At 38.5% G+C, this 26590-nt stretch overlaps 3 protein-coding genes across 3 annotated transcripts; 2 read left to right on the top strand and 1 right to left on the bottom strand.

Moving 5' to 3' along the window:
* The first annotated feature begins 6066 nt into the window (after nucleotides 1-6066).
* LOC145161036 (putative serine/threonine-protein kinase) lies at nucleotides 6067-8922 on the top strand. The gene is made up of 5 exons (XM_079080465.1): nucleotides 6067-6331; nucleotides 6559-6674; nucleotides 7668-7884; nucleotides 7980-8217; nucleotides 8305-8922. The coding sequence occupies exons 1-5, from the start codon at nucleotides 6256-6258 to the stop codon at nucleotides 8732-8734; spliced, it is 1077 nt and encodes a 358-aa protein (XP_078936591.1). The 5' UTR covers nucleotides 6067-6255; the 3' UTR covers nucleotides 8735-8922.
* Nucleotides 8923-9061: 139 nt separating this feature from the next.
* LOC145161037 (V-type proton ATPase subunit G1-like) lies at nucleotides 9062-10280 on the bottom strand. Its single transcript, XM_079080466.1, has 4 exons — nucleotides 10133-10280; nucleotides 9654-9743; nucleotides 9480-9580; nucleotides 9062-9380 (listed from the first exon to the last, which is right to left on the bottom strand). The coding sequence occupies exons 2-4, from the start codon at nucleotides 9739-9741 to the stop codon at nucleotides 9237-9239; spliced, it is 333 nt and encodes a 110-aa protein (XP_078936592.1). The 5' UTR covers nucleotides 9742-9743; nucleotides 10133-10280; the 3' UTR covers nucleotides 9062-9236.
* Nucleotides 10281-11253: 973 nt separating this feature from the next.
* On the top strand, nucleotides 11254-12426 carry LOC145158495 (uncharacterized). The gene has a single exon (XM_079077386.1). The coding sequence runs from the start codon at nucleotides 11254-11256 to the stop codon at nucleotides 12424-12426; it is 1173 nt and encodes a 390-aa protein (XP_078933512.1).
* Nucleotides 12427-26590: the final 14164 nt, after the last annotated feature.

Below are 26590 nucleotides of genomic sequence, written 5' to 3'. Positions count from 1 at the left end.
TTTGGAAAATCCACTTTCAACACCTCATAAATCTAACCTTCACACCACTCCCATAAATAGATCGATTGGTATAACAACTGGTATTACTGATAAATCTTATTTGTATGTTCATAATAACATTTACGAACATAAATATAAGTTATACTTAAAGCACGGTAAGCATAACTCAACTTACAGATGTTAAGCTGAAAACCGAACATTGCGTGGACAGAACTTCAAAACTGAAAACTCTATTTCTTTAGGATCTCTAACACTCCATATCTTTGCTACTAACATCTAAGAAGTACTAAAACTGGGCCTCGAGGATTCGGGAGAGTTTGGGAAAGATTTGAATGAAAAAGGTGTGTGAAATGTGCATTTCTCAGTTTCTATTTATAGGCTTGCAGGGGAGGCTACACTGAGCGTAGAGAAGTGCTACACTAAGCATAGTGGCGTAGGCAACAAGGGTCACACCTGATTGTGACACATGGCATCGGACGCGGGTAAAACCTCAGATCTTCAAAATTTGATATCTTTTGCATACGAACTTCATTTTCGAGAAGGCTTACACTATAAATGATGTTGCGAAATTCATAACTCCTTCATACGAGATCCGTTTCGACGTTATCTATATCATCGATTTCATATTGAAGATTACTATAACATTCATTTAGATTGTTTCGGCTAACAATCAACCGATTTTTATTTCGATTTCCGTGTTGCACACTGTTGTACTGTGTCACACTCGAAACTTCGAAAAATCATAACTTCATTATACGAAGTCAGATTTAGGCGTTATTTATATGCACACTTTCCTTATTATGATTACCACAACTTTCGTTTAGATCCCTTAGACTAATAACCAACCTATCTCCGATTTACTTTTTTATAACACACGTTGCCGTATCGGTTTGAACACAAAACCTATATAAATCACAACTTCCTCATACGAAGTCAGATTTAAGTGTTCTTTATTTCTACGTGTTCCTGATCACGACCACTAAAACTTCCATTAATATTATTTGTCCTAAATAATCTTTTATTTTTATTCTTTATTTTATCACTTCAAAGATAAATTTTATATTAAGGTTTTCTACAAATATTAGATAATCATAATATTTGTTAACATAATGTGTGTACAATAAATATTAATTATCTCATACCACATATGAAGAAAATTACTCTAATTAATGATTTTAATTGTTCTTTAAAATGCATTATTATTATTATTATTATTATTATTATTATTATTATTATTATTATTATTATACCTTAAACGTCTAGCCCAAAATTATGGGCGTTACATTATATGAAGATTCTGGAGGGTTTTTTGAGGAAAGTAGAAAGACGGGTCTGCAGGATATGAAAGTCCTTGTATGGTTTACGTCAGGCTTCATGCAATTGGTATCAAAAGTTTACTTTGGCACTTAAAAGCTTAGGGTTTGAGCAAACACATGTTGATGCTTTCTTGTTCATCTTTAAGAGTAGTGATGTCTTTATTACTGTTTGGAAGTAACAAGGACGTCTGAAGGAGTTGTCCTTAGTCAACGTAAATATACCCTTTACATTTTGGAAGATAGTGGTTTGCAGGGTTGCCGTCCAAGCTTATTCCCAATGGAACAAAATTTATGGTTAGATCAAAGTTTTGATAATCCCAAGGTTGATGCGAGTCAGTATCTTCGTCTTGTTGGTAGGCTACATTATGTTCAAGCCACTTGACTGGACATTGCATATCCAATCAATATTCTTAGTCATTTTGTATCATATTCACGTCAACCTCATATGGATGCAACGGTTTGGGTTCTACATTATTTGAAAGTTACTCTAGGACATGGAATTTTAATTCCAAAGGAAGGAGGACTTAGCCTTATGGCTTACTATGATGCTAACTCTGTGTGTGCATACTCATGACGGTTTGGTACATGTTATTTGTTTCTTTTTGGTGGACCGCCCATTCTTGGAAGACCAAGAAATAAACAGTTATGTCAAGATCTTTAGCAGAGGCAGAGTACCAGGCAATGACGACCACTATTAGAGAGGTTTTATGAGTTTGTTGGTTATTAAAGAAACTTCAGGCACCTGGCTCCACACCTTTTTTGTGTGACAATTAGGTTGCTAGACATATTGCAAATAATCTAGTTTTTCATGAAAGGACCAAACATGTTGAGATGGACTATTACTTTGTTTGTGAATGGGTTAAGTCATAAGTAATAAAGCCTTACTATTCTGATACAAAGGCTCAGGTGACTGACATGTTTACTAAGGCGTTAGGTGCGCATCGATTACGCAAGCCACATGACAAGTTGGGCACTCGAGATTTGCATGCTCCAACTTGAGGGGGAGTATTGGATTCTATCATTGTATCTTGTTTAGTTTATTCCCAGTTTATCCCTTGTGTTTTAATATTTATCCTTTAGTCTTGCTAGTTGTCATATTTTTTAATATTGTTATCTGGTTTGCTAAACCTATTTAGACTTAGCTTGCTTCATGAAAGATAAAGTTTTCGATCCATAACAATTTTTAGTGGGCTACTTTTTGTCAGAGATGTGGGCCTGGAGAAAAAAAGTTGCGAGTGGTTGGTTGACTTGCTGAACAAAGCAAGCACCTTCACCACTGAAGATCTCACCGAAGACGAACTGCGACTGCCATGTGGGCTGCTTTTTCCCGGAGATAGAATTGTGAAAGTAAAAGAAAACAAAACATGTTTAATGGAGATGGTGAAGCAACAAACATCGGAAAAACAACCGTCGGAAAAATCAGAGGGGCTACAAGAAAGAAGACCACGACGATGATGGTAGAAATGAAAAATGTGAAGAACTGATATATCTATCGTGTAAAGGATGAAGAACCCGTGGATACATAGATATGTGTCAATGAAATGTGTATTTGCTTTAATTAATTGACTGGTTGATTAATTAATAATGTTATAATATGGTAAAATAATATTACAAGAAATATTAATGACAAATTGGTAATTTTAGCATTGTATTCTGTCGTGTACAATTCCTACCAAACGATATACCATCAATCTAGTTCTGTCCGGTCCAGTTATCTTCGACCTAGTCCTTGTACCAAATGCTACCTAAACAAGCAATTACCGTGATGTTTGAAATAAAAGTCAATTTTCATGTAGTGCTTAAATCATATTAATTTTTAACTTTAAACTATATAGTATTATAATTTTATTGATAACTCATTAATTTTCAATATAATATACTTAATATATTAAATTAAATTGATGTAAAATCTTATCTTTTTAATGTTACCGATTAAAAACTATTAATATAAAGAAAATTAGCAAAAAAAAAAAGATTGACAAAAAATCTTCAATTTTCAGGTCGCGCCAAATTTGAATGGCTCCCGTTGTCCTAGCAGAATAATTTATGCGTCTCTTTGAGAACATCTCCATCAGTAGTTGGACTGTTTTTCCTTTGAGTTTTTAGGTTGTTGTATAACTCATTAATCATTGTAATTGTCTTGTTCATATTCTGAAACTGTGTTGTCAATTGGTGCTTGGAATAGTAGTCACATTGACTCATTTCTGCAAAAAATGTTCGATAATGCGTAGCAAAAAATGATCAGCCGCTTGTACATTTCCGACCCACGCATCATCGTATATGTTAACCCTTGAATGGCCAACACAAATTCTTTCCTCGAAGACCATATTTAAGGGGTTTCCTTTCATTTTTCTTTGTTGTCAGGTGGGAGTTGGGTCATGTAGATCTTTTAAGGTGACGAGTTGTGTTATCGGTATGAACTCAACTTCCGGTGTGAGAGAGAGGGTTAGGTTTGCGGCTCGTGAGGGGTTGGGTTTGCAAAACATAACCGGGAAAAGTTGAGAAGTTGGCGAACATGTTATGGGTAATAGTGGGCATATGCATATGATAATATTGTTGAACATTTTGAAATTGTGTGGGGTGAATATATAGGGGAGTCTAGTTGAGGTTGGTAAGCCGGTATCCACAGGTCTAAAATGTAAGATAAGAGATTAATTGATAAATAGTGAGGGTTAAACCTCAAATAAATAAGGATAGATAATTGGCCTAACCTAAACCCTAAAAGGCTTGGGCATAAACCCTAATTAGTAACATCCCCCTCCCCCGACAGTTTGATTGGGATGCGATGATTAAACTGGAAAAAAACTTAAGAAAAGAAAAACAAAAAAAACATAGATGTAAACAATGGCAACGACGATGGCAGAGCACTGACGATGACGACTGCACGTCGGAGAATAAGAGAGAAGAAGTGGCGCCAATAGGTGGTTTCGTTGTACAAGAAGAGGAGAGTCGGCGGTGGCGGTGATTGAGGAATCCAAAGAAAGGTAGTGAGAAGAAAGAGAGCTCGAGCTGCGGTGAGCGGAGCCAATTCCGTCGACTGCAGTGTTGATAGAGAGAAAAATAGATATGACTGCAGATCAGAGACTGCCCAACGGTGAAGGTGCCGTCGGAGGGAGACAACAACATAAAAAGATGTGTCATTCGAGGAGGAGGCAGTAGAAGAAGCCAATGAAGGAGCTTTGATTTGGGGTCGACGGTTGTAATATTATTTAGGAGAAGAAAGACATAATGGGAAAATATTAAACCTAATTAAGACACCTCCAACGACTATTAGAGAAGGTCGAACGAAGGTGGAAGGCGACGTCTGTGAGTTGTGATCAGCAATAGGTTTTAACCTAGAGCTCTGATATCATGTAAAATAATAGATTGATTGATAAATAGTGAATGTTAAACCTTATATAAATATGGATACATCACTGGCCTAACCTAAACCCTAAATATGTTGGCCCTAAATCCTAATCACTAACATAAAAGAAAGAAAAAAAAATGTTTCTAATAAGCACAAAATTTTTTTCGGTTTATTTTTTAGTGAAGTTGTTGGAATCTGTTTTGATAACTTTTGGATAGAATGATAGAAATGTAATAGAAGGTTGTATGAGATTCCAGGTTAAGGGGTTAGTATTTATAGAATGGTAAAAAATATATTTTAAAGAAAAATTAAATTTTAAGAAAATGTCCGTTGAAGAAGTAACAACAAACATACAATACCGCATGACACTAACCGCACCATGCTTTTTATCCAAACCCACATGTCATTTGTTGGTATTGCATGCTAGATATGATTTTATCAATCTTATTATACATTGGAATCTACTATTTCTTTGAATGACTCTTAAAGTGCACGACTATACGATCTACATATCTGAATAACATCTCTCAATAGAATTTTGAAACAGAACATAAGTATAAGTTTTTTTTTTTTTTGAACGGCAAAGCATCATATATTAGCATAAAAAAGGACTTAAGCGATAAACTCAAGTCAGGAAACAAATAGTTCAAAGTTGGAGACATACACCAAACAAACCAATCTAAATTACAAAACTTGGATCTAGATTTAATCCAATTGAAAGTGCTAATACTAATATCATCTGCAACCACCATGACCGCTCGCATTTCGTTTCTAAACATCAAAGCATTACGTGACTTCCAAATCATCCAAATAGTGGTGTAAATGAGAGACATAGTTATATTTTTTCAGTTTTTGTCACCGACCATCGAGATAATCTAATCTCTCAAATTTAAAGAGGATGCAGGTTGCGCCTCCATGACAGAAGACCATCTAATCAGCCAACTCCAAATCTTCATAAATTACAAAACTTGAATTACATCCCTCAATAGAATTTTGAAACAGAACATAAGTATAAGTACTTTCGTTGGCGATGACAGCTTGCATTTTGTACCCTTCTATGAAATATCTCTCTTAATAATGGAATTAGGAAAAATAGAACTTGGCTTTCAACCCCTCAATTTCCAATTATTAAACTAATTATCTGTCTTGAATAAATGAATAACAGTTATTATCATTACTCAAAGGGTTGTTTACTCAATATGAATATGAATATCATTTGATCAGATTTCATATTATCTTCTATATATTAAACAAAGAACTATCTCCATTGCAGGAAATAATAAACAAATTAAAAGGTGAATTCAATTCACAACTAACAAGAAGAAGTCAAAGGATCTTTTTTCGTGGTAGTTGCCAATTAAACCAAATTAATTAACCAACTTCTGTTTAATCTTAATCCATTGCTTGGTCGTATGTTCATGCGTAACCAATCTTTCCCACTGTTCCTATTCCAAAAAGTCCTTTCAGGAGGTCAAACATCATTCTTTTTTACACCTATATATATATCATCATCATCAATCTTCCTCATCTTTCAAAACTCAATCAAGATCCATCCACAACAATCTCTAAATTTCTGGAAATTATACAAAAATGAAGTTGTCTTTCCCCTGTTCGCAATGTTTCTGCTCCACTTCAGACGATAAGGAGGTCTATAAGAACGAAAAAGGTCAGCATAAGTTTCCCTTTGTATTTCATGCACAAACAATTGAAACTTTTCAAGAATTGATTCGAGTAATGACTGAATCAAGAAGCGAAATCTATAAAAAGAATTTCATGGGTTATTGTTTCTTGACTTCTGGGTGTTTTGATATGTAGTTATATATGATTGTTTCTTGAATTCTGGGTGTTTTTTCGAGAATTTTATAATCAAGAAATGGAAATTGTGAAAAACAGGTGGAGAAAGTCCTTCGAATTTTAGGTTATTTTCTTACCATGACTTGAAAATTGCTAGTGATGGTTTCAGCTCCAAGAATAAAGTCGGGGAAGGAGGATTTGGCTCTGTTTACAAGGTGACTCCCCAATCAATTATATAATTTTTAAATTTTTTTTCTGGATGATTAAAGTAAATTTGGTTTTTTTATAAATAACAAGTGATCATCAATATCTTTTCATTTGATGTTTTTGCATTTCCACCTATATTTTGCTTGCAAGTATCAAATATGATAATGTGGGCTGGTCTAAAACAGTCGTCAACTTTTTTTTTTCTTTTTAAATTAAGTTTGGTAAAGGTAGTCCAATGAATAATCATGTTTGTCTAGATAAAACATACACCATTGTGTACATAAAGTCTATTTATTTTCAAGACAAAATAAGCACTTTGAATGAAACTAATTGACACTTGCATTCCAACAAACCATTTTCACATTATTAATCAATTATAACAATATCTATCAATTTTAATGATGGATAACTTAGGTGAAAATAATATATGTGAAGGATTGGTGTTCTAATATACTAACCCAACCTTTTTTTTTTTTCGTTTTTTTGCTAAACCAATTAAATCACGTGTTACCTTGATTGTGCAAAAAAAAAAACAACAATTTAGTAAGGCTCGTTAAGTCAAAATAAAACAACCTTATTATATTGAATTATCAAACTTGTTCACAAGAAAAGAGACTTGGACCTTTTTGGCAAACCGTCTTATAAGTTAGCTTGTAAGTTAGTTTATCAGTAAGTTATCTCAAGTTAGTTTATCAATAAGTTAGTTTATAAACTATTTTATAAATTACAGTAAAATACTTTTATGATTTTATCAAACATTAAATTACAATAAGGTAACTTATTTTTACCAAACAAATCATATGCAATGGAGGGTTGTACGATACAATATGATGATGCATCCATGTAACCATTCATCTCATGCATACAAAGTCCTAGCTAATTTCATGCAAATGTCATTGTATTAGGAGTTTTGGACCACACTTGTAATAATTGCCTAATTTTCTTTAGGCATATTATCAAACGAGTTGCTTTTTAATTTTTAACTTTTTCTGATTTAACAGGGTCGACTTAGAGATGGGACTATCGTGGCAATAAAAGTACTTTCTGTAGAACTGGAATCAATGAGAGGAGAACGTGAATTCATATCTGAAATCGCTGCATTGTCTGATGTACACCACGAAAATCTTGTAAATCTTCATGGCTGTTGTGTCGAAGGAGCCAAACGTTGTTTGGTATATGATTACATGGAAAACAATAGTCTCTCACATCGATTTTTAGGTAATTCTTTTTTATTTTAATTTCACCCCAAACTACACATCAAATTAATACAATTTAATGATAAATTAATACTTAGTTTTGTTGATTTATTAAAGGTGGTGAGCAAAATAGAAATAGTTTTAGTTGGTCAAAAAGGAAGAATGTTTCATTAGGAGTTGCTAAAGCATTAGCATATCTCCATGAAGAAAAGAACCCTTATATAGTACATAGAGATATCAAAGCAAGCAATGTACTTCTAGATCACAACTTTAACCCCAAAGTTGCTGATTTCGGCCTTTCAAGATTATTTCAAGACGACGCCACTCACATTAGTACACGTGTTGCAGGGACACTGTAAGTACTAAGTACTGCTCTGTTTTATCTCAAACCCCAAACATGTCATCTCAGAACCAATTAACACTTTTTTCTTTTTCTTTTCAGAGGGTATTTGTCTCCTGAGTATGCTATTAGTGGACGTTTGACACGTAAATCCGATGTTTATAGCTTTGGTGTATTGCTTCTTGAAATTATGACTGGGCGTCCGGTTGTTGACTTTGATATGGAACATGGTGAACAGTTTTTGGTGGATAAGGTATGGGGTATGTATAATGGTGAGCGATTGGTGGATGTGGTGGATAATGTGTTGTTGAAAGAGGATGATGAGGGGTTGATAGAGGAAGCAGTGAGGTTTTTGAAGGTTGGGTTGTTATGTGTTCAAGAGACCACGAAACTTAGGCCACGAATGTCTGGAGTGATTAAGATGTTGAGTGAAGAGAATAGTGTGGATGGAGTTAAGATTTTTCAGCCAGGGTTTGTGGCTGATCTTATGGATGTTAAGATTAATAAGAAAAAGTCTACTATGAGTTTTTGATTTATGGTTAGTTTATGTTTAGATTTGAGACTAACTTATGTAAAAAGTAATGTAGATTTGTGTAAGTTTGTGGATTGGAATCTGACAAATTGTAGTTAAACCTTTTTTTTTCCTCATCACACACCCGATTCGTGTGAGAGATGAAGAATTCTTTTTATGTGAGATTACAAATATCTCTTTTTTTTTTTATTTTGCCTTTTGTAATTTGTAAAAAGGGGAAATGAATTCCAGATGCGATCCCTACGTATTAATTACCATTTATTTATGATCTGAAACATACATCTAACAGTTTGATCTCATTGTCTTTGCGTACTAAAACAACATACATACACAAATGTTTTTGAGATTGTATAATCCATCAAAACAATGACATCAACACAGAAAATGCTGCATTAATTTATTTATCCCAAAAAAGAGATTAAAAGTAACTAAGCAAAGATTAGATGACATACAAGGATAACAATCCTTTTCAAGCATGTCCAAAAACATAGTCCAAAATGATTCAAATCTTGACACCTGTGACATGGGTCATGAGCATCTTGACAATTTCTGGTGAAACTTTTGCAGCTTGTTTTTTCAAATGATCGATCTTTGTAACTGTCTGTTCATCCAGCCTCTTTACATTCACTCCAGAAAAACCAGTCGACTGCAATCTCATCAATTCATGTAACAAATCAAATGTTAATCATCTCATCATTCATGGATCATCGATCAAAGTTTATAAAAGTTATATATGAGTTTTTACATCTGAGATTATTTTCTGGAATTCTTTCTCCATATTGGCGCGATATTTAGCTACTTCTTCTCCAGCTTCATCTTTTGCTTGCTTTAGTCTATTAAGTTTTGCTGAATACAGAAACCAAAACCCCATGATTCGGTGATACAAAAAAAAAAGATCTTGAAGATATAAAAACTTTACCAGTTCTTGCAGTGTTGACTATTTGTCGGGCTTCTTGTTCAGCAACTAGCAATTGCTGGATTCCACCTTGTCGTCTATAATCTTCCATACCTACATTGTAGATTCGATACTGTAAGTAGTTTTTAACTGATATGGAATATGGTTTGGATGTTATTTATGAAACTGGAAATAGAAATATTGATTAATAAGCGATAGCTCCCAGTTTTCATGTTTAGGAAAAACATATGAATCCATATCAAATTCTGAATCTTAGGATTAGAAAATTAAGAAATCAGTGTGTATCTCTAATCGTAGGTGAAATTATGCACGTCAATTCCCTAAATCAAAACGAACATCATCGTGATCGAGATTCAAATGCAGCGGATCGAATAATCAGGCGTCAATTTATAGCCATTGTTATTCTTTGACATTAATAGATCAAAATGACAGAAACGAATTATTGATGCGAATAGTTTAGCATATGAAAAATGAAAACGTACCTTAATGTTTAGAACAGAGAGTTGCGATCTGGTGGAGAAGATGATGAAATGTCTCCGGGAGAGAGAGAAGGGGGTGTTAGGAAGTTGAGGTTACAGAGACGATGCCGTTAATATTGGGAGCCGGATGACTCTTTCTCATATTTACATTTGAGTAAATTACAGTTTTGGCCCCTCTAGTTTTGTTTAGTGCTTAATTTTTGCCATTCAAACTCAACTACAGAAAAGCAGGTTCGATGTCCGGTTCAACATTTGACATTCCAGTCGTTAAATCTTGGCCTCAAACCAAACCCCAAGATCCACAAGAAGCTACCGAGCTTTTCTGATTTTCAGAAGGAAACACACGAATTTCAAACAAATTAAAAGAAGATTGAGAAGAGACTATTCATTGACATTTTGCAATTGTTGACTTCAAGATAAGCTTCAGTTGGAAAATCAGTTGAACATGGTATTCTTACTATTATTTTTAATAATGGTTAGTTATGCATCTTCATTCTTCAATCCATGTCAAGTTTCCATAGAACATAACTCTATACATAATCTATATCGACCCCTTCACCTTTGAAATATCGTTTTCACTCCAACTACTATAAACAAATCTCATCTACATCCATCAAATTTACCAAAGATAATAAATATAATATTAAATTTGACAAATACGTTTTTCTATTATTAGGGGTATTAATGTAATTTCACATTAAGTCAACTACGGTATCATCTGTTACGAGTTGGTTAGGTGTATGTTAGATTAAAGGCGTATTGTAACAAGTATATATATATATATATAGTATGTAATCCTTTCTTAATCAGTAATGAGAAATTAAGATCATATCTCACATTTCATTTCTGTTCATACAAGTTAATATGGTATCAGAGCGTGCTCTGTTTTTTCTTCGTTCACTAATGACGGCTTTTTGTTCATCAATGGCGAATCTTTGATCTCTCCATTTTAGTTTCTCATAATGCCTTCTTCTTCTACTTCTACAAATCCAATTCTGAATCCTAATTCTTCAAATTCCGATTCCTACAATGATCCGTTTTATCTTCATAATTCGGATGGACCTGGTTAAGTACTCGTTTCTCAAGTACTCACAGGCGACAACTATGCTACTTGGAGTAGATCCATGTGGATTGCTCTTTCAATCAAGAACAAAATTGATTTTGTTAAAGGAAATGTTCTTCCCGAACCTGATTCATCTGATCCAACTTACAGATCTTGGTCTCGAAATAACAATGTTGTTATATCTCGGATTCTCAATTCAGTCTCTAAAGAGATTTCATCCAGCATCATTTATCTTTCTACTACTGCCGACATGTGGAAAGAATTAAAGGAACGATTTCAGCAATCCAATGGTCCACGAATCTTCCAACTCAAACGTGATTTGATGAATTTGACACAAGGATCTGACTCTGTTAGCACTTATTTCACTAAGATGAAGACACTTTGGGAAGAACTCTCCAATTACAACAATAGCTGTATCTGTGGAAAGTGTACTTGTGGAGGTGCAAAGGAGATTGAACATATTATGAGTTTTCTAATGGGATTAAATTCTAGTTATGCTCAAGTTAGGGGTCAAATCTTACTCATGGACCCTATTCCTTCTGTCAACAAAATTTTCTCCTTAATCATTCAAGAAGAAAGGCAATGTAATGTAGGTAATTTGCAAACTCCTACACTTGCATTTAATACTCGTGTTTCAAACAACAACAATGACAACAAATCTACATCTAGACCTAATCAGTCACATAATACATTCAGAAAAGATTCACCATTCTGCATGCACTATAAGAAGACAGGTCATACACAAGACAAATGTTATAGGTTACATGGATTTCCACCAGGCTATAGAACTCAATCTAGTCAATCTCGTGCCAATTCTGTTGATGTTGATCAGTGTCAGTCATCTACACAATCCACTACTACTTCAAATGTTCATGATGCTCTTACTGGACTCACACAACAACAATGTGAAAACCTTATTGCCATGCTATCTGGACAACTTGCTTCTACAAATATGGTGAATGTTTCCACTAATCATGCAACTGTTTCAGAGAATTTAGCAGGTAAATATAGAATTCTCACTCTTAATGCTGGTAATTACTTGTCAAATGTTTGGATTCTTGACTCGGGGGCTACTAGACACATTTGCAATGATAAAGGCATCTTTACAAACATACAATCTATCACTGGAACTAGAGTAAGATTGCCAAATCATAGTCTTATTCAAGTTTATTTTTTATACTATGTCCAAAAGCAATTTAATCAGGATTTGAAAACCCTTCAATGCAACATATAGGAATCTAACAATTTAATTTTATAAATAAAGAATCTAATTTTGTTTTTTTATCCTCATACATCCCGACAATATGGAAAACTCGAGCACATGATTTGGCCAATCAACATGTTGGGATTTTATTAAAAAAATAGTCCAATTATAGAATCAATGCTACGTGATTAGCAACAGAAGTAAGGCCAGACCATTGGTTTTTAATGCCCAGGACGATATAAGAATTTTATACCCTTATATATGTACCGTAAGATAGACAAAATGTTATATAAAAATTGTAAAATCAAAAATGCAAAAAATATTATAATCATACAAAAAATACAAACAAAGCGTACAAAAATCACCTAAAACACTATCTTCATGTATTTTTTAAAGCAAAAACATCTTTTATTATCGATAAAGAAATATAACTGCATTGCTATTATAAGTACGTTGCTATAAAGGATAAAAAGTAATGTATGTTGCTCTAGAGAAAGTAAATGTGACAACCGAAGAAAATACGTCACCACTGTCGATAAAAATAGTGACATGCATAATTGTACTAAGATATGGTTGTAACATTTATTTTGAATTAATAAAGACAAAACAATTTCGTAACTACATACTCGTAAATACGTTGCTGATTAAAGAGTAAAGCCAAGAATTAGGAGCACGAAAAGTCGTAACACCCTACGAAGTGGATAACATATTTGGAAATTACGCATCGACGAGATTCTGAAAATATAAAATTTGTAAAAATCAAACTTCATATGGAGGAAATTTGATTTTTACAGAATATAAAAATCAACTTTGCATAAAAAGTTACAACGTAAAAAGTTACGAAAAGAACGGTTAACTTTTAACTAAAGTTACCAAAAGGAGAATGGTAGTACTCATTGAGATAAGAATTTTGAGGAAAATAACGTCAAAAACGAAACACGTATGAGAGAGTTATGATTTTTATAAAATCATCACGGGTATAAAATATAGGCTAAAAAAAAGTTAGATTTACCCAAAACAACCTAAAGGAGAGTTGTAGTACACGTCGAGACCTTCACATAGGTATAAGAAACGTCAAAAACAGAGCTCGTATGTGGGAGTTACGAAATTTAGAAAATCAATTTACGTCATAAGCACATGTCCCCGTGTCACGCACAACGTGCGTTCTGACGCCTCAATTCGACAAGATACTGATAACGTATCACAACAAGAGGAGACACATGATAGCTCCCTGATGGAGCCACGCGCACACGCACGTCGTGCGACACGTGGAGCAAACTTCAAAACTTCCTATTAGTAGGAGGTGCGGCAAACCATTCCTACACACCTCAAAAACTTCCAATTCTCTCTTTAGTCGAGTTTTCCCTATCCCGAGCAGTCTCCGAGTTTCTGAGCCCCGACACTGCATTACTCAGTGGTCACGCTTCGAGGGTGAGTTCACTGTAACACTCGATATTGGATCTGATTCTTTATTCGGGGTTGCGGCCCATTACTCAGTGGTCACAAGGTTTAGGGCCTTGGGAAAGGAAGGATGGCCCATTTCGGATGTGGGTGTCATGGTATAAGTGACCCAAGTGTTCGATTGAGTCTTTAGAGGCCAAGGGTATAATCGTAATTTGAGATTTCGATCTTTTATGGATTTGGGGTTCTTGTTCGGGAAGTTTTTAGGCAAAGGTGAGTTGTTAGAAGCGTAGGGCTTCTCGTCACCTTTCCGTGGATATAAAGTTCGTCGTAAATGGACTTAGAACGAAGGAGTTATGACCGGAAGAAGTTCTAGGGTTTTGAGAGTCATTAGGTACGCGGTGCGTACTGGTCGTGTACGCGGGGTCGTACTCCCTTCAGCACCAAACCCTAATTTCTCGACTTATACCCTTTATAAGCAACATTATATCCTTCCTTGGGTCATTTCAGGTCAGCCTCCACCCCTTTTAGCATCATAGAAACCCTAAAATGCCTTAAATGAGCCTTTGGAGCTTGGAGAAGAGTGTTTATGGTGATTTGAGTAAGAGAAGAAGAAATTTGATGACTCATTTCCTGGAGGGAGCTTGTAGATCCAGAAAGTTCTCATCTTTTGCAATCCATTAGAGGTAAAAAGCTTTGATCTTGTCTTTTCATTTCATAGATCTACTTTTGGTTGGTTTTTGGCTATTTTAGTCCCTTTTGCTTGGTCTTGGTGAGCTAGGGTCATTTTAGGGGCTCAAACTTGTAGATCTGGACATTCTAAGGTTCCCTCTCTTATAAAGGTGCAAGCTTTATGGGGATTGTGAGTTCAATCATGAATTAAGATCATCCATTAAGCTCTTTTGAGCTCTAGAGTCCCATTAAGCCATGCATGTTAGTAGAGTTGCCAACTTTACTTGAAAAGTCACCTTTAGGAGTCAGATTGGAGAGTTGGAGCAAGGGCTGAAGTGATTAAGTGTTTATTGGAGAAGTTTGGAGTTCAGAGGAGTACGTTGGGCGTACCCAATTGGTACGCTGTGCGTACTAACCCCAAGGGGTATACGCTGGGCGTACCAGCTGAGTACGTGGGGCGTACTCGACCAGATTGGACTTTCTTGGATTGTTGACTTTTTGGGTGTTGGACCTTGGACCAGGAGTTGACTAGGGTTGGCCATTTAGTATTTCGGGCCTTTTTGGATATTGGGCCTTCTTGGGTTAGGTCCATAATGGATTAGGCCTTATTGGGCCTTGTGGGCCATTTCGGGTGTGAGCTATTATTTGGGTTTGTGGATTGTTGGACCAGCTAAGGAGGTATGTTTGGATTGGGAATAAGTTATTGGGCTTTAGGGTAAGGCTTATGCAAGGATTTGGGCCCAATTTGGAAAATTGGGCCATTAAATATTACATTTGTTCAACTATCTAAACGTAGCCATGCAAGGCATACTGGACAAAAGAGAGTATTCTAACAAAAGTAGATAAAGAGTTAAACTAGGAAAGCTAGATGGTGAACTGCGGATGATGATGACTTCGGATGGGGTTGCTGAACAGAGTTGACTGCGGATCTTGGAAGGCTGCGGTAGACCAAGTTTAAGAGGGTCACTTTTATGATTCAACAATTACCCCCTAAGTGACCTCTTCAACTTTTCTTCAGTTATCGAGTTTTAGGAACTTGATGAGCATCCACCAAAACTTTCTGATATTCTCCAACCAGGTGATTCTTCTCAAAATTTCGAACTTGACTTCGGCAGTTGTGTGTTTTGACTTTTGAACTGCGGTTCGACAAACTTCAAGTTGCTTCCTTATGAGACGATTCATGGCAGTCATAGGAATGAAATATTTGGTTTCATTGAGCTTTCGTTTAAAAATGACTCCAAGATCTGGGAAGTTTGTTGCACCCAGAGATCTTTCTTGAAAACCTTCAGTAAGCGTCGGTGCAGGGTCAAGTGGTGGTAGATCGAACTTTTTGGCAAGGGCAGGGTGAATGTCTGCATCAATCTTTGCGAAGTCACAGACAGTTTCCCTTAGAAATGTGCATGCCCTCTCAAAAGTTATCTTCATCTTTGGATACTTTTCAGTTTTGTTTTGGAACACCTTTGCTATCAGGAAGACTTCTTCTGGATTCATGCATGGGAAGTCAGCTTGGGTGCGGACGTAGTCCTGATTCCTTCTTGTAAGAGTATACTGGATAAAGTCAGCTTTCATGAATTTCCGGGGCTTAAAGTTCTTGACTGTGGATGGTCTATCATTAGACCAGATTTTGTCTATTGAAGAAGCGTGTTTAGCATGGAATCGATTGAGTCTTTCGAATTCCATGGGCAGTCTCTGGTGATCAGGTAAGCTGCGGTCAAACTGCTCAAATACAGTGAAGTATTTTGTATTGGGGGAGATTGGAACATCCCAGTAACCGTCAGATGGGGTTCAGCAAAAGTAAGATAGGGTTTATAGTCATCATCCAGCAATCTTCGTTTGGGATTGATCCAAGAATTGACTAAGGATTCATCCATGGTGATGACGAATCCGTTTTCTCTCCAGATTAGCTCAACAAATTTGGCTGCTTTCCAGTCGGCTTTCTTCTGTTTTGTTGCGAGAGAATCATTCGAATGTTCGGATGACATGTTGGATGCTAAGTTCTTGAAGTGGGGAGGAGTCTCCGGTCGCTCAGGAGAAGGATTAGATTCTTGTGATTTCCTGTTGCGGTGGTGACTGATGTTGCGGTGGTGTCTGATGGCTTGGATTCTTTTGAGGAGAAGTTTGAGGAGTAGGAACTTTTGCATTGATGATGGGAGATCGTCTATGTGAGTGCGGATAGGAATGCTGACGAGAAATTTGTTCTGAGTCTTCACTTCCCCCTCTTGAGGGAGGAGCCACTGGTACTTCCTCAAGCCATTGACGAAGACCATCGATTTTTCCACAAATATTATCAAACTAAGCTTTGAGAGCATCAGCCAGTTGTTGGTTGTTTGGGATTACGGGGTTGAAGAGCAATCGATGGATCTCCTTGGTGAGTTGCAGGATTTCAGGACCATGAAAGTTGGAAGATAGAGAGCGTCGAAGGCTATTGATGGTAGATTGTAGGACCGAGATGGTGGACTCATAGGCAGTATGAGTTTCATCTATCAGCTTCTTCGAATGAGTGGACTGATCCGCAATGGCTGTTTGAATATTTGCCTTGATTGCGAAGACCTCAGAGATGAGGCGTTCCGCAGTATCCATAAACTGCTGATGGTCAACCTTACGACTTGTATCCAGAGATCGAATTCCTATTTCAACTTTTAGAGAAATTCGCTCAGCAGCTAGTCGTTCACGAGTTTCAAGTCATTCAAACCTTTCAATAAGGGACTGCGGTCCTGGTATGTCTACAGGTTGCGGTTGAGTGGGCTTAACCGCAGCAAGAATCTGATCTACTTTGGCTTGTAGACTCAGAAATTCTTTTCTGGACACAACAATCTTCCTTTTCTTCTTTTTCTCTTTAGGCTTGGAGGTTGAGTGTTGAGAGCCACTCGAAGCTTCTTCCTCATCAAAAATCATTAAGTCATCATACTTTGCCACTGATTAAATCTCTTGCTGTTGTCTGTCGATCCTTTCTTGCTTGAAATGCCCTACAGAAAGCGGCATATTTCTTTGTTTCAGCTTCGTTGGTTGGCTTGTATGTACTCCATGAATCATTGTGATCAATTCCGTCAATTCCTTGAAAACGCACCGAGGTGTCCCTCGGGTCCACGGATCCTTGCACAATTGTGCTCACCGTGCCTAAACCACCTAGAAAAGATGTAAGCAGAGTAGGATTTCCTGAGCTTCCTTGGTCTCCTTGACCCGTGGTCAAGTCTGGCCTCGGCTCAGTTCTGTAAAGGGCGGAAGAATTGCCCTGCAGTTGGGAAGGTGTTTGAAGTGTGTGGGTTACAGACAAAAGGATGGAGTTCAACTCCTCGGGTGAAAAGAAATGTAGACGGGAAGCCCTGGAGACCTTAGGGCGAGAACTAGTTCCATCCCCTTGGGAGTGAGCTGGTGGTGAGTCTCCACGATTAGTTGAAACAGACACACTTTCTGTGTCTGAGTAGAATTCGATGGTTAAATTGAATGGGTCTGCGGCCACCCCAAGGACTACCAGAGCCTTTTGAGAGGCTGCGGCATCAGTCCGGTCACGCATTTGGTAAGTGGATTTGGTTTTTCTTTTCTTGAGGATAGCAATGGGTTGTGCGTCATCATCAGAATCACTCATAAGTTCCACGGAGGGAGAATGAGATTGATTGTCATTTGATTCGTCATCTGAAGGCATAGTCTGTTTGAGTTTTCTTTTCTTGGATGGTTCAGAGTTCTTGGGACCATCTTTCTTCTTTGGGGTTCCATGTTTCTTGGTGATGTTGCGGGGGCCTTGGTTAGCTGAGGCTACCTTCTTGAGCCTTTTTGATAAATGTAAGTTGGATAGAGTGGTGGAAGATGGAGCTGCGGTACTACCAGGATTGATGGGTGCGGATGAGGCTTGTATGTTCTGACTAGGTAGAGGCGGGGTAGGAAGGTATGGGTCAATACCTTCCGTAGCCTCTATGTGATCTGTGACATCAATGGTTTCAAGTCCAAGTGAAGATAATATGTGGACTGGTAGCCGTCTAATGGGTCCAAAAGGAGATTGATCTTTAGAAGGGTTGTACCTTTTTAGATCTCTGGTGATGAAGAGGTTGACATCGTTGCCCATGCTCAGTCCTGCATCAGCATGGAGATCCGAGATGCATAGAGACCAGAATCTTGCAAAGGTGAGTTCGGTAGGATTTTCTCTTGGACTTTCCTTGGGGATGTACTGCAAGAAGTCATCCCACATGATCTGACCGTAGTTGACATCGTGGCCAGTAAAAATGCTCCATACTAACTCTAGCAGCTTGAGGCTCATGTTATCAGTGCCTCCGGTTCTCCCGGACAAACTGCGGATCACGAAATGGCAAACGAACTGCCATACCACAGGCAACTGATTCTTCTTGAATTCGCCTATGCCTTTCAGCTTCTTTTGGTAACCCATCTGGTAAAGTGCAGATAGAATGTCTGCCATGCTTGGGGTGAAGAACTTTGTTGAAGGATGAACTAACAGATTGATGGCGTTGAGGAACTTCTCTTTGGTCAAAATAACCAAAGAATCATCCACCAGATTCAAATGCACCTCTTGAAGGTTGTTGAGAGGGCGATATGAAGAGAAAGCACATTTGAAGAGTGTTGACAGGGGTACCACATTTGTAAAGGTGTCAAAAGGGCCAAACAATGGATGATTTGACAGGAACTTGATCATCAACTTGATTGGAGCATTGTAAGAAGAATGCTCATCGAACACTGCCTTAAAATTGCTTGAAGCAATCGTTGGCGTTTGGTTCCTTGAAGCAGAGTCTGAACCAGTTGGGTGACTAGAGGCAGATGGCTTGGATTGTTTCTTTGAGATACCCGATTTCACCATTTTTATAAAAGGTTTGAAGAACTTGTAGGAAAACAGGGTGCAAGAAGATGAAGAAGATGAAGTTCGTCTTGAGAATTTTAAGAAAGCGTAAAGCTTTCATGGGGAAGAAAAAGAGAGTTTTATAGCGGCGGATTTGAAACTTTATTGATTTTACCCTAAGTGAAATTGGATAAAAAAACGTTTGGGTTGTTTATTAGGAGAAGCAATCTCAGCCACAGATGAGTTAATTAAAAGATTTATTTTATTTTTTGAAATTATCCAAAAGAGGTTGCATTTAATGAAATGTCAGTCCCTATAACCTCACGTCTGAAGAACGTGTGGTGAGGGGTTAATCCGTTGTACAAAGGAGGAAGATGTAACGAATTTGACGTTTTGGGGGTAATAGGAAGAGACAGTTTAAAAGAAATTTTGATGGAAAAGTGTTCTTTTTGTCATCATACCCAAAATAGGTCTGACACAAGGTTTATTTGAAAAGTAGAACTGAGACAGTGATATACAAAGAATATTTTTTTTAGAATGTTTTTCTTATTTAATGGAGGATCATTAAATAGCAGACAATGTTTCAAGAAGTTATGAAGCAGTTGAGAAATTAATCAATGTGATTGCGGATTGAGACTTCATTGCGGATGGATCTTTTATCATTGCGGATGGATGATTGGATGACTGCAGTAGAAGAACTGAGGAGAGCACTTGAACAAAATTAGTAACAACTAACAATAAGGACCATTGAAAGATAGATATGATATATAGTTACGGTACATGAGATATACTGCAGTACGTAGAATATATTGCGGTACATAGGATATACCAAAACTATCTATCATAAATAAATTCAATTAGGACCGCAACAGAAACCAATGATGGTCTGCGGTACCTATTAATTCAAAAAGAATTGTGGGTCCGGATTCATCATTCCTAACATTTATAAGAAACTGTTGAGTTTTGTAGAGTCAAGTGCCTTTGTGAATACATCAGTAATCTCTTCGTGAGTATGGACAAAAATTAGTTTAATGTTACCTTTCAGGATGTGGTCTTTGATGAAGTGATACCGTAGTTCAATATGCTTTGTCTTAGAGTGATGAATAGGATTGTGGGAAATCACTATAGCACTCTTGGAGTCACAATAAATTGGTACCCATACAATTCTGTATCCGTAGTCCATAAGTTGTGTCTTCATCCACAAGACTTGTGAACAACAGCTGGCTGCGGCCACATATTCAGCTTCTGCGGTAGACAGTGATACACCACTTTGTTTTCTTGATGACCAGCTGATGAGTCTTCCACCCAGAAATTGACATCCACCGGAGGTGCTTTTTCGATCTAGTCTGCATTCGGCATGATCCGCATCAGTGAATGCTTGTAGGCTGAAGTCATTTCCTGCGGGGTACCATAAACCAAGAGTCTTGCTGCCCTTTAAGTATCTTAGAATCTGCTTGGTTGCGATCATGTGTGACATTTTTGGATCAGTCTGGTACCTTGTGCATACACCTGTTGCAAAGACAATGTCTGGTCGGCTTGCGGTGAGGTACATCAATGAGCCAATTATACCTTTATAAGTCTTGTGATCCACTGATTCGCCGGAAGGATCAACAGATATCTTATATCCGAAGGCCATGGGGACCTTGGCCGAAGAACAGTTGTCCATTGAGTATTTCTTCAGTAGTTGAGTGGTGTATTTCTCCTGATGGATGAATATCCCTTGAGGGACTTGTTTCACTTTAAAAAGAAGTTAATCTCTCTATTCATGCTCACTAGGAACTTGTTGATCATGAGCTTAGCAAATTCATCCACCATTCCCTGATCTATAGATCCGAAGATGATATCATCCACATATATTTGTACAAGCATAAGGTGATTACCGTTTGCTTTTCTAAATAAAGTGGGATCAATCACTCCTCTTTTGTATCCGGACGAGACAAGAAATTCAGAGAGAGTCTCGTACCACGCTCTTGGAGCTTGCTTTAGACAGTAGACTGCTTTTTCAAGCTTGTAGCACTAGTCTGGGAATTCAAGACTTTCGAAACCCGGAGGTTGCTGAAGATAAACCTCCTCTTTTAATTCACCGTTGAGAAAAGCACTTTTCACATCCATTTGATGTACTTTGATGTTCTTGTGAGCTGCGTATGCTAAGAAGATTCGGATGGCTTCCATTCGTGCTATTGGGGCGTATGTTTCATCATAATCAACACCTTCAATTTGACTATACCCTTTAGCGACTAATCTTGCTTTGTTTCGGACTACCGCACCGGATTCATCCAGTTTGTTCTTGTACACCCATCTGGTACCAACAATAGTGTGACCTTTTGGCTTCGGAACGAGTTGCCACACTTTGTTCATTTTAAACTCTTCCAGTTCTTCTTGCATTGCGGATATCCAGTCTGGTTCTAGTAATGCTTCTTTGATAGTCCGGGGCTCGACCGAGGACATAAATGCTGCGTAGTGACAGTGATCAGATAAATCCTTGGAAGATCGAGTCTGGATACCTGCGGATGGGTTACAGATGATTTGACCTGGTGGGTGGTCCTTCGTCCATACGTGTAGACGGGGTTGCAGATGATCAGCAGCTGCGGTGGAAGGAATATCTACAATATCTGAAGATTCTTCGGTTGGGGACGGCAGTTCCCGCTGGACATGTGAACAGCCTGCTGAATTGTCTTGAATTGGAAAGGTGGGATTGGAGTTTCCTTGGGCCGATGGTGAAGGTTCCCCCTGGATTGCGGATGGGAATTCTTCATGAACCTGAGAAGGTTCCCCCTGGATTATTGGAAGTGTGATAATCCTCGAGTCTATTCTTGTGTCGATGTTCTCTATGTTTTCATCATCTGAGTCCGAAAAAACGTTTGATGGTTGAAATCCTCTGCGGAGAGGGACTGGAGCTGCTTCTTCTAGTACTAGAACCTCGATGGTTGTCGTAAGGTCCGGAGTTGAGTTTTCCCCCTCAAGCGGCGAGCTGGAAGTATTTAGTGACACTTCATCGGATAGCGTAGGACCAGATACGTCAGCATGCTGATGTTGAGCTTCGGGGGACACAAGAACTTTGGATAACTTGGCTGTTTCTACAGGGTCGAAGAGATCGTCATAGTTTACTTCAACTAGGTTTAGTGGACCCGAAGAGGCAGGAATATCACTTTCTAGGATTGTTGTGGTTTCGGTGGAGGGAGCAGTGTTGCGGACGTGATAGTCATCGAATTTGACATCAAAGCTTTCAACTATTAACCTTGTGCGTCTAATGAGAACCCTATAAGCAACTTTGTTTGTTGAGTAGCCAAGGAAGATGCCTTCATCAGACTTTGGTGCGAACTTGTTAAGATGATCTCTGTTGTTGATTACAAAACACCTACATCCAAAAATATGGAAGAATCGGGCATTGGGTTTGCGGTTGTTTAGGCCCTCATACAGAGTTTTACCGAGACGCTTGCACACAATGCTTCGGTTCTGCACAAAGCATGTTGTGGCCACCGCTTCGGCCCAGAAGTAGAGAGGAAGGTGTGTGAAGTTGAGCATAGATCTGGCTGCTTCTACCAGAGTTCTGTTTCTTCGCTCTACTACCCTATTTTGTTGCGGTGTGTAGGGAGCTGAGAAATTGTGAGTGAAGCCCTTTGAAACCAAGAAACTATTTAAGAGATGGTTGGTAAACTCAGTTCCATTATCACTTCGGATGCGGCGTACTGGTAACTTGATCTGAAGTTCAATTTCTTTGATAAAATTGATCAGTATCTGCGGAGTTTCGGATTTGAGTCTTAAGAAAAAGACCCAGGTGAAACGAGTGAAGTCATCAACTATAACCAATATGTATTTCTTATGATGAAGACTGGCTACGGTAGATGGACCGCAGAGATCAATGTGCAGGAGTTCCAGCGGTTCAGAAATTGAGGAATCAATTACCATTGGGTGACTTGCTTTTGATTGCTTGCCACATTCACATGCAGGACAGAGTGTCTCATTGCTGAACTTGAGAATTGGAAGACCTCAGACAAGTTCCCCGGTGACCAGATTTAATGTATCTGAAATTGAGATGAGCTAGCTTGCGGTGCCATAGCCAGCTGACTTCAGACACCGCTTTGGATAGAAAGCATAGCTGCGGTTTCCCAATGATCAGACACCGCTCTGGACGTGTCTCTGATCATTGGGAAACCGCAGCTATGCTTTCTATCCAAAGCGGTGTCTAAAGTCAGCTGGCTATGGCACCGCAAGCTAGCTCATCTCAATTTCAGATACATTAAATCTGGTCACCGGGGAACTTGTCTGAGGTCTTCCAATTCTCAAGTTCAGCAATGAGACACTCTGTCCTGCATGTGAATGTGGCAAGCAATCAAAAGCAAGTCACCCAATGGTAATTGATTCCTCAATTTCTGAACCGCTGGAACTCCTGCACATTGATCTCTGCGGTCCATCTACCGTAGCCAGTCTTCATCATAAGAAATACATATTGGTTATAAGTGATGACTTCACTCGTTTCACCTGGGTCTTTTTCTTAAGACTCAAATCCGAAACTCCGCAGATACTGATCAATTTTATCAAAGAAATTGAACTTCAGATCAAGTTACCAGTACGCCGCATCCGAAGTGATAATGGAACTGAGTTTACCAACCATCTCTTAAATAGTTTCTTGGTTTCAAAGGGCATCACTCACAATTTCTCAGCTCCCTACACACCGCAACAAAATAGGGTAGTAGAGCGAAGAAACAGAACTCTGGTAGAAGCAGCCAGATCTATGCTCAACTTCACACACCTTCCTCTCTACTTCTGGGCCGAAGCGGTGGCCACAACATGCTTTGTGCAGAACCGAAGCATTGTGTGCAAGCGTCTCGGTAAAACTCTGTATGAGGGCCTAAACAACCGCAAACCCAATGCCCGATTCTTCCATATTTTTGGATGTAGGTGTTTTGTAATCAACAACAGAGATCATCTTAACAAGTTCGCACCAAAGTCTGATGAAGGCATCTTCCTTGGCTACTCAACAAACAAAGTTGCTTATAGGGTTCTCATTAGACGCACAAGGTTAATAGTTGAAAGTTTCGATGTCAAATTCGATGACTATCACGTCCGCAACACTGCTCCCTCCACCAAAACCACAACAATCCTAGAAAGTGATATTCCTGCCTTTTCGGGTCCACTAAACCTAGTTGAAGTAAACTATGACGATCTCTTCGACCCTGTAGAAACAGCCAAGTTATCCGAAGTTCTTGTGTCCCCCGAAGCTCAACAGCAGCATGCTGACGTATCTGGTCCTACGCTATCCGATGAAGTGTCACTAAATACTTCCACCTCGCCGGTTAAGGGGGAAAACTCAACTCCGGACCTTACGACAACCATCGAGGTTCCAGTACTAGAAGAAGCAGCTCCAGTCCCTCTCCGCAGAGGATTTCAACTATCAAACGTTTTTCTGGACTCTGATGATGAAAACATAGAGAACATCGACACAAGAATAGACTGGAGGATTATCACACTTCCAATAATTCAGGGGGAACCTTCTCAGGTTCAAGAAGAATTCCCATCCGCAATCCAGGGGGAACCTTCACCATCGGCCCAAGGAAACTCCAATCCCACCTTTCCAATTCAAGACAATTCAGCAGGCTGTTCACATGTCCAGTGGGAACTGCCGTCCCCAACCGAAGAATCTTCAGATATTGTAGATATTCCTTCCACCGCAGCTGCTGATCATCTGCAACCCCGTCTACACGTATGGACGAAGGACCAGCCACCAGGTCAAATCATCTGTAACCCATCCGCAGGTATCCAGACTCGATCTTCCAAGGATTTATCTGATCACTGTCACTACGCAGCATTTATGTCCTCGGTCGAGCCCTGGACTATCAAAGAAGCATTACTAGAACCAGACTGGATATCCGCAATGCAAGAAGAACTGGAAGAGTTTAAAATGAACAAAGTGTGGCAACTCGTTCCGAAGCCAAAAGGTCACACTATTGTTGGTACCAGATGGGTGTACAAGAACAAACTGGATGAATCCGGTGCGGTAGTCCGAAACAAAGCAAGATTAGTCGCTAAAGGGTATAGTCAAATTGAAGGTGTTGATTATGATGAAACATACGCCCCAATAGCACGAATGGAAGCCATCCGAATCTTCTTAGCATACGCAGCTCACAAGAACATCAAAGTACATCAAATGGATGTGAAAAGTGCTTTTCTCAACGGTGAATTAAAAGAGGAGGTTTATCTTCAGCAACCTCCGGGTTTCGAAAGTCTTGAATTCCCAGACTAGTGCTACAAGCTTGAAAAAGCAGTCTACTGTCTAAAGCAAGCTCCAAGAGCGTGGTACGAGACTCTCTCTGAATTTCTTGTCTCGTCCGGATACAAAAGAGGAGTGATTGATCCCACTTTATTTAGAAAAGCAAACGGTAATCACCTTATGCTTGTACAAATATATGTGGATGATATCATCTTCGGATCTATAGATCAGGGAATGGTGGATGAATTTGCTAAGCTCATGATCAACAAGTTCCTAGTGAGCATGAATAGAGAGATTAACTTCTTTTTAAAGTGAAACAAGTCCCTCAAGGGATATTCATCCATCAGGAGAAATACACCACTCAACTACTGAAGAAATACTCAATGGACAACTGTTCTTCGGCCAAGGTCCCCATGGCCTTCGGATATAAGATATATGTTGATCCTTCCGGCGAATCAGTGGATCACAAGACTTATAGAGGTATAATCGGCTCATTGATGTACCTCACCGCAAGCCGACCAGACATTGTCTTTGCAACAGGTGTATGCGCAAGGTACCAGACTGATCCAAAAATGTCACACATGACCGCAACCAAGCAGATTCTAAGATACTTAAAGGGCAGCAAGACTCTTGGTTTATGGTACCCCGCAGGAAATGACTTCAGCCTACAAGCATTCACTGATGCAGATCATGCCGAATGCAGACTAGATCGAAAAAGCACCTCCGGTGGATGTCAATTTCTGGGTGGAAGACTCGTCAGCTGGTCATCAAGAAAACAAAGTGGTGTATCACTGTCTACCGCAGAAGCTGAATATGTGGCCGCAGCCAGCTGTTGTTCACAAGTCTTGTGGATGAAAACACAACTTATGGACTACGGATACAGAATGCTGCGGGTACCAATTTATTATGACTCCAAGAGTGTTATAGTGATTTCCCATAATCCTATTCATCACTCTAAGACAAAGCATATTGAACTACGATATCACTTCATCAAATACCACATCCTGAAAGGTAACATTAAACTAATTTTTGTCCATACTCACGAAGAGATTACTGATGTATTCACAAAGGCACTTGACTCTACAAAACTCAACAGTTTCTTACAAATGTTAGGAATGATGAATCCG

The sequence above is a fragment of the Lactuca virosa genome, chromosome 2 (genome assembly GCF_052849685.1).
Source record: "Lactuca virosa cultivar CGN04683 chromosome 2, Lactuca_virosa_CGN04683_v6, whole genome shotgun sequence".
Taxonomy (NCBI): Eukaryota; Viridiplantae; Streptophyta; class Magnoliopsida; order Asterales; family Asteraceae; genus Lactuca; species Lactuca virosa.
Note: the sequence above shows the minus strand (reverse complement) of the source record. Positions and strands in the feature narration are given on the sequence as shown.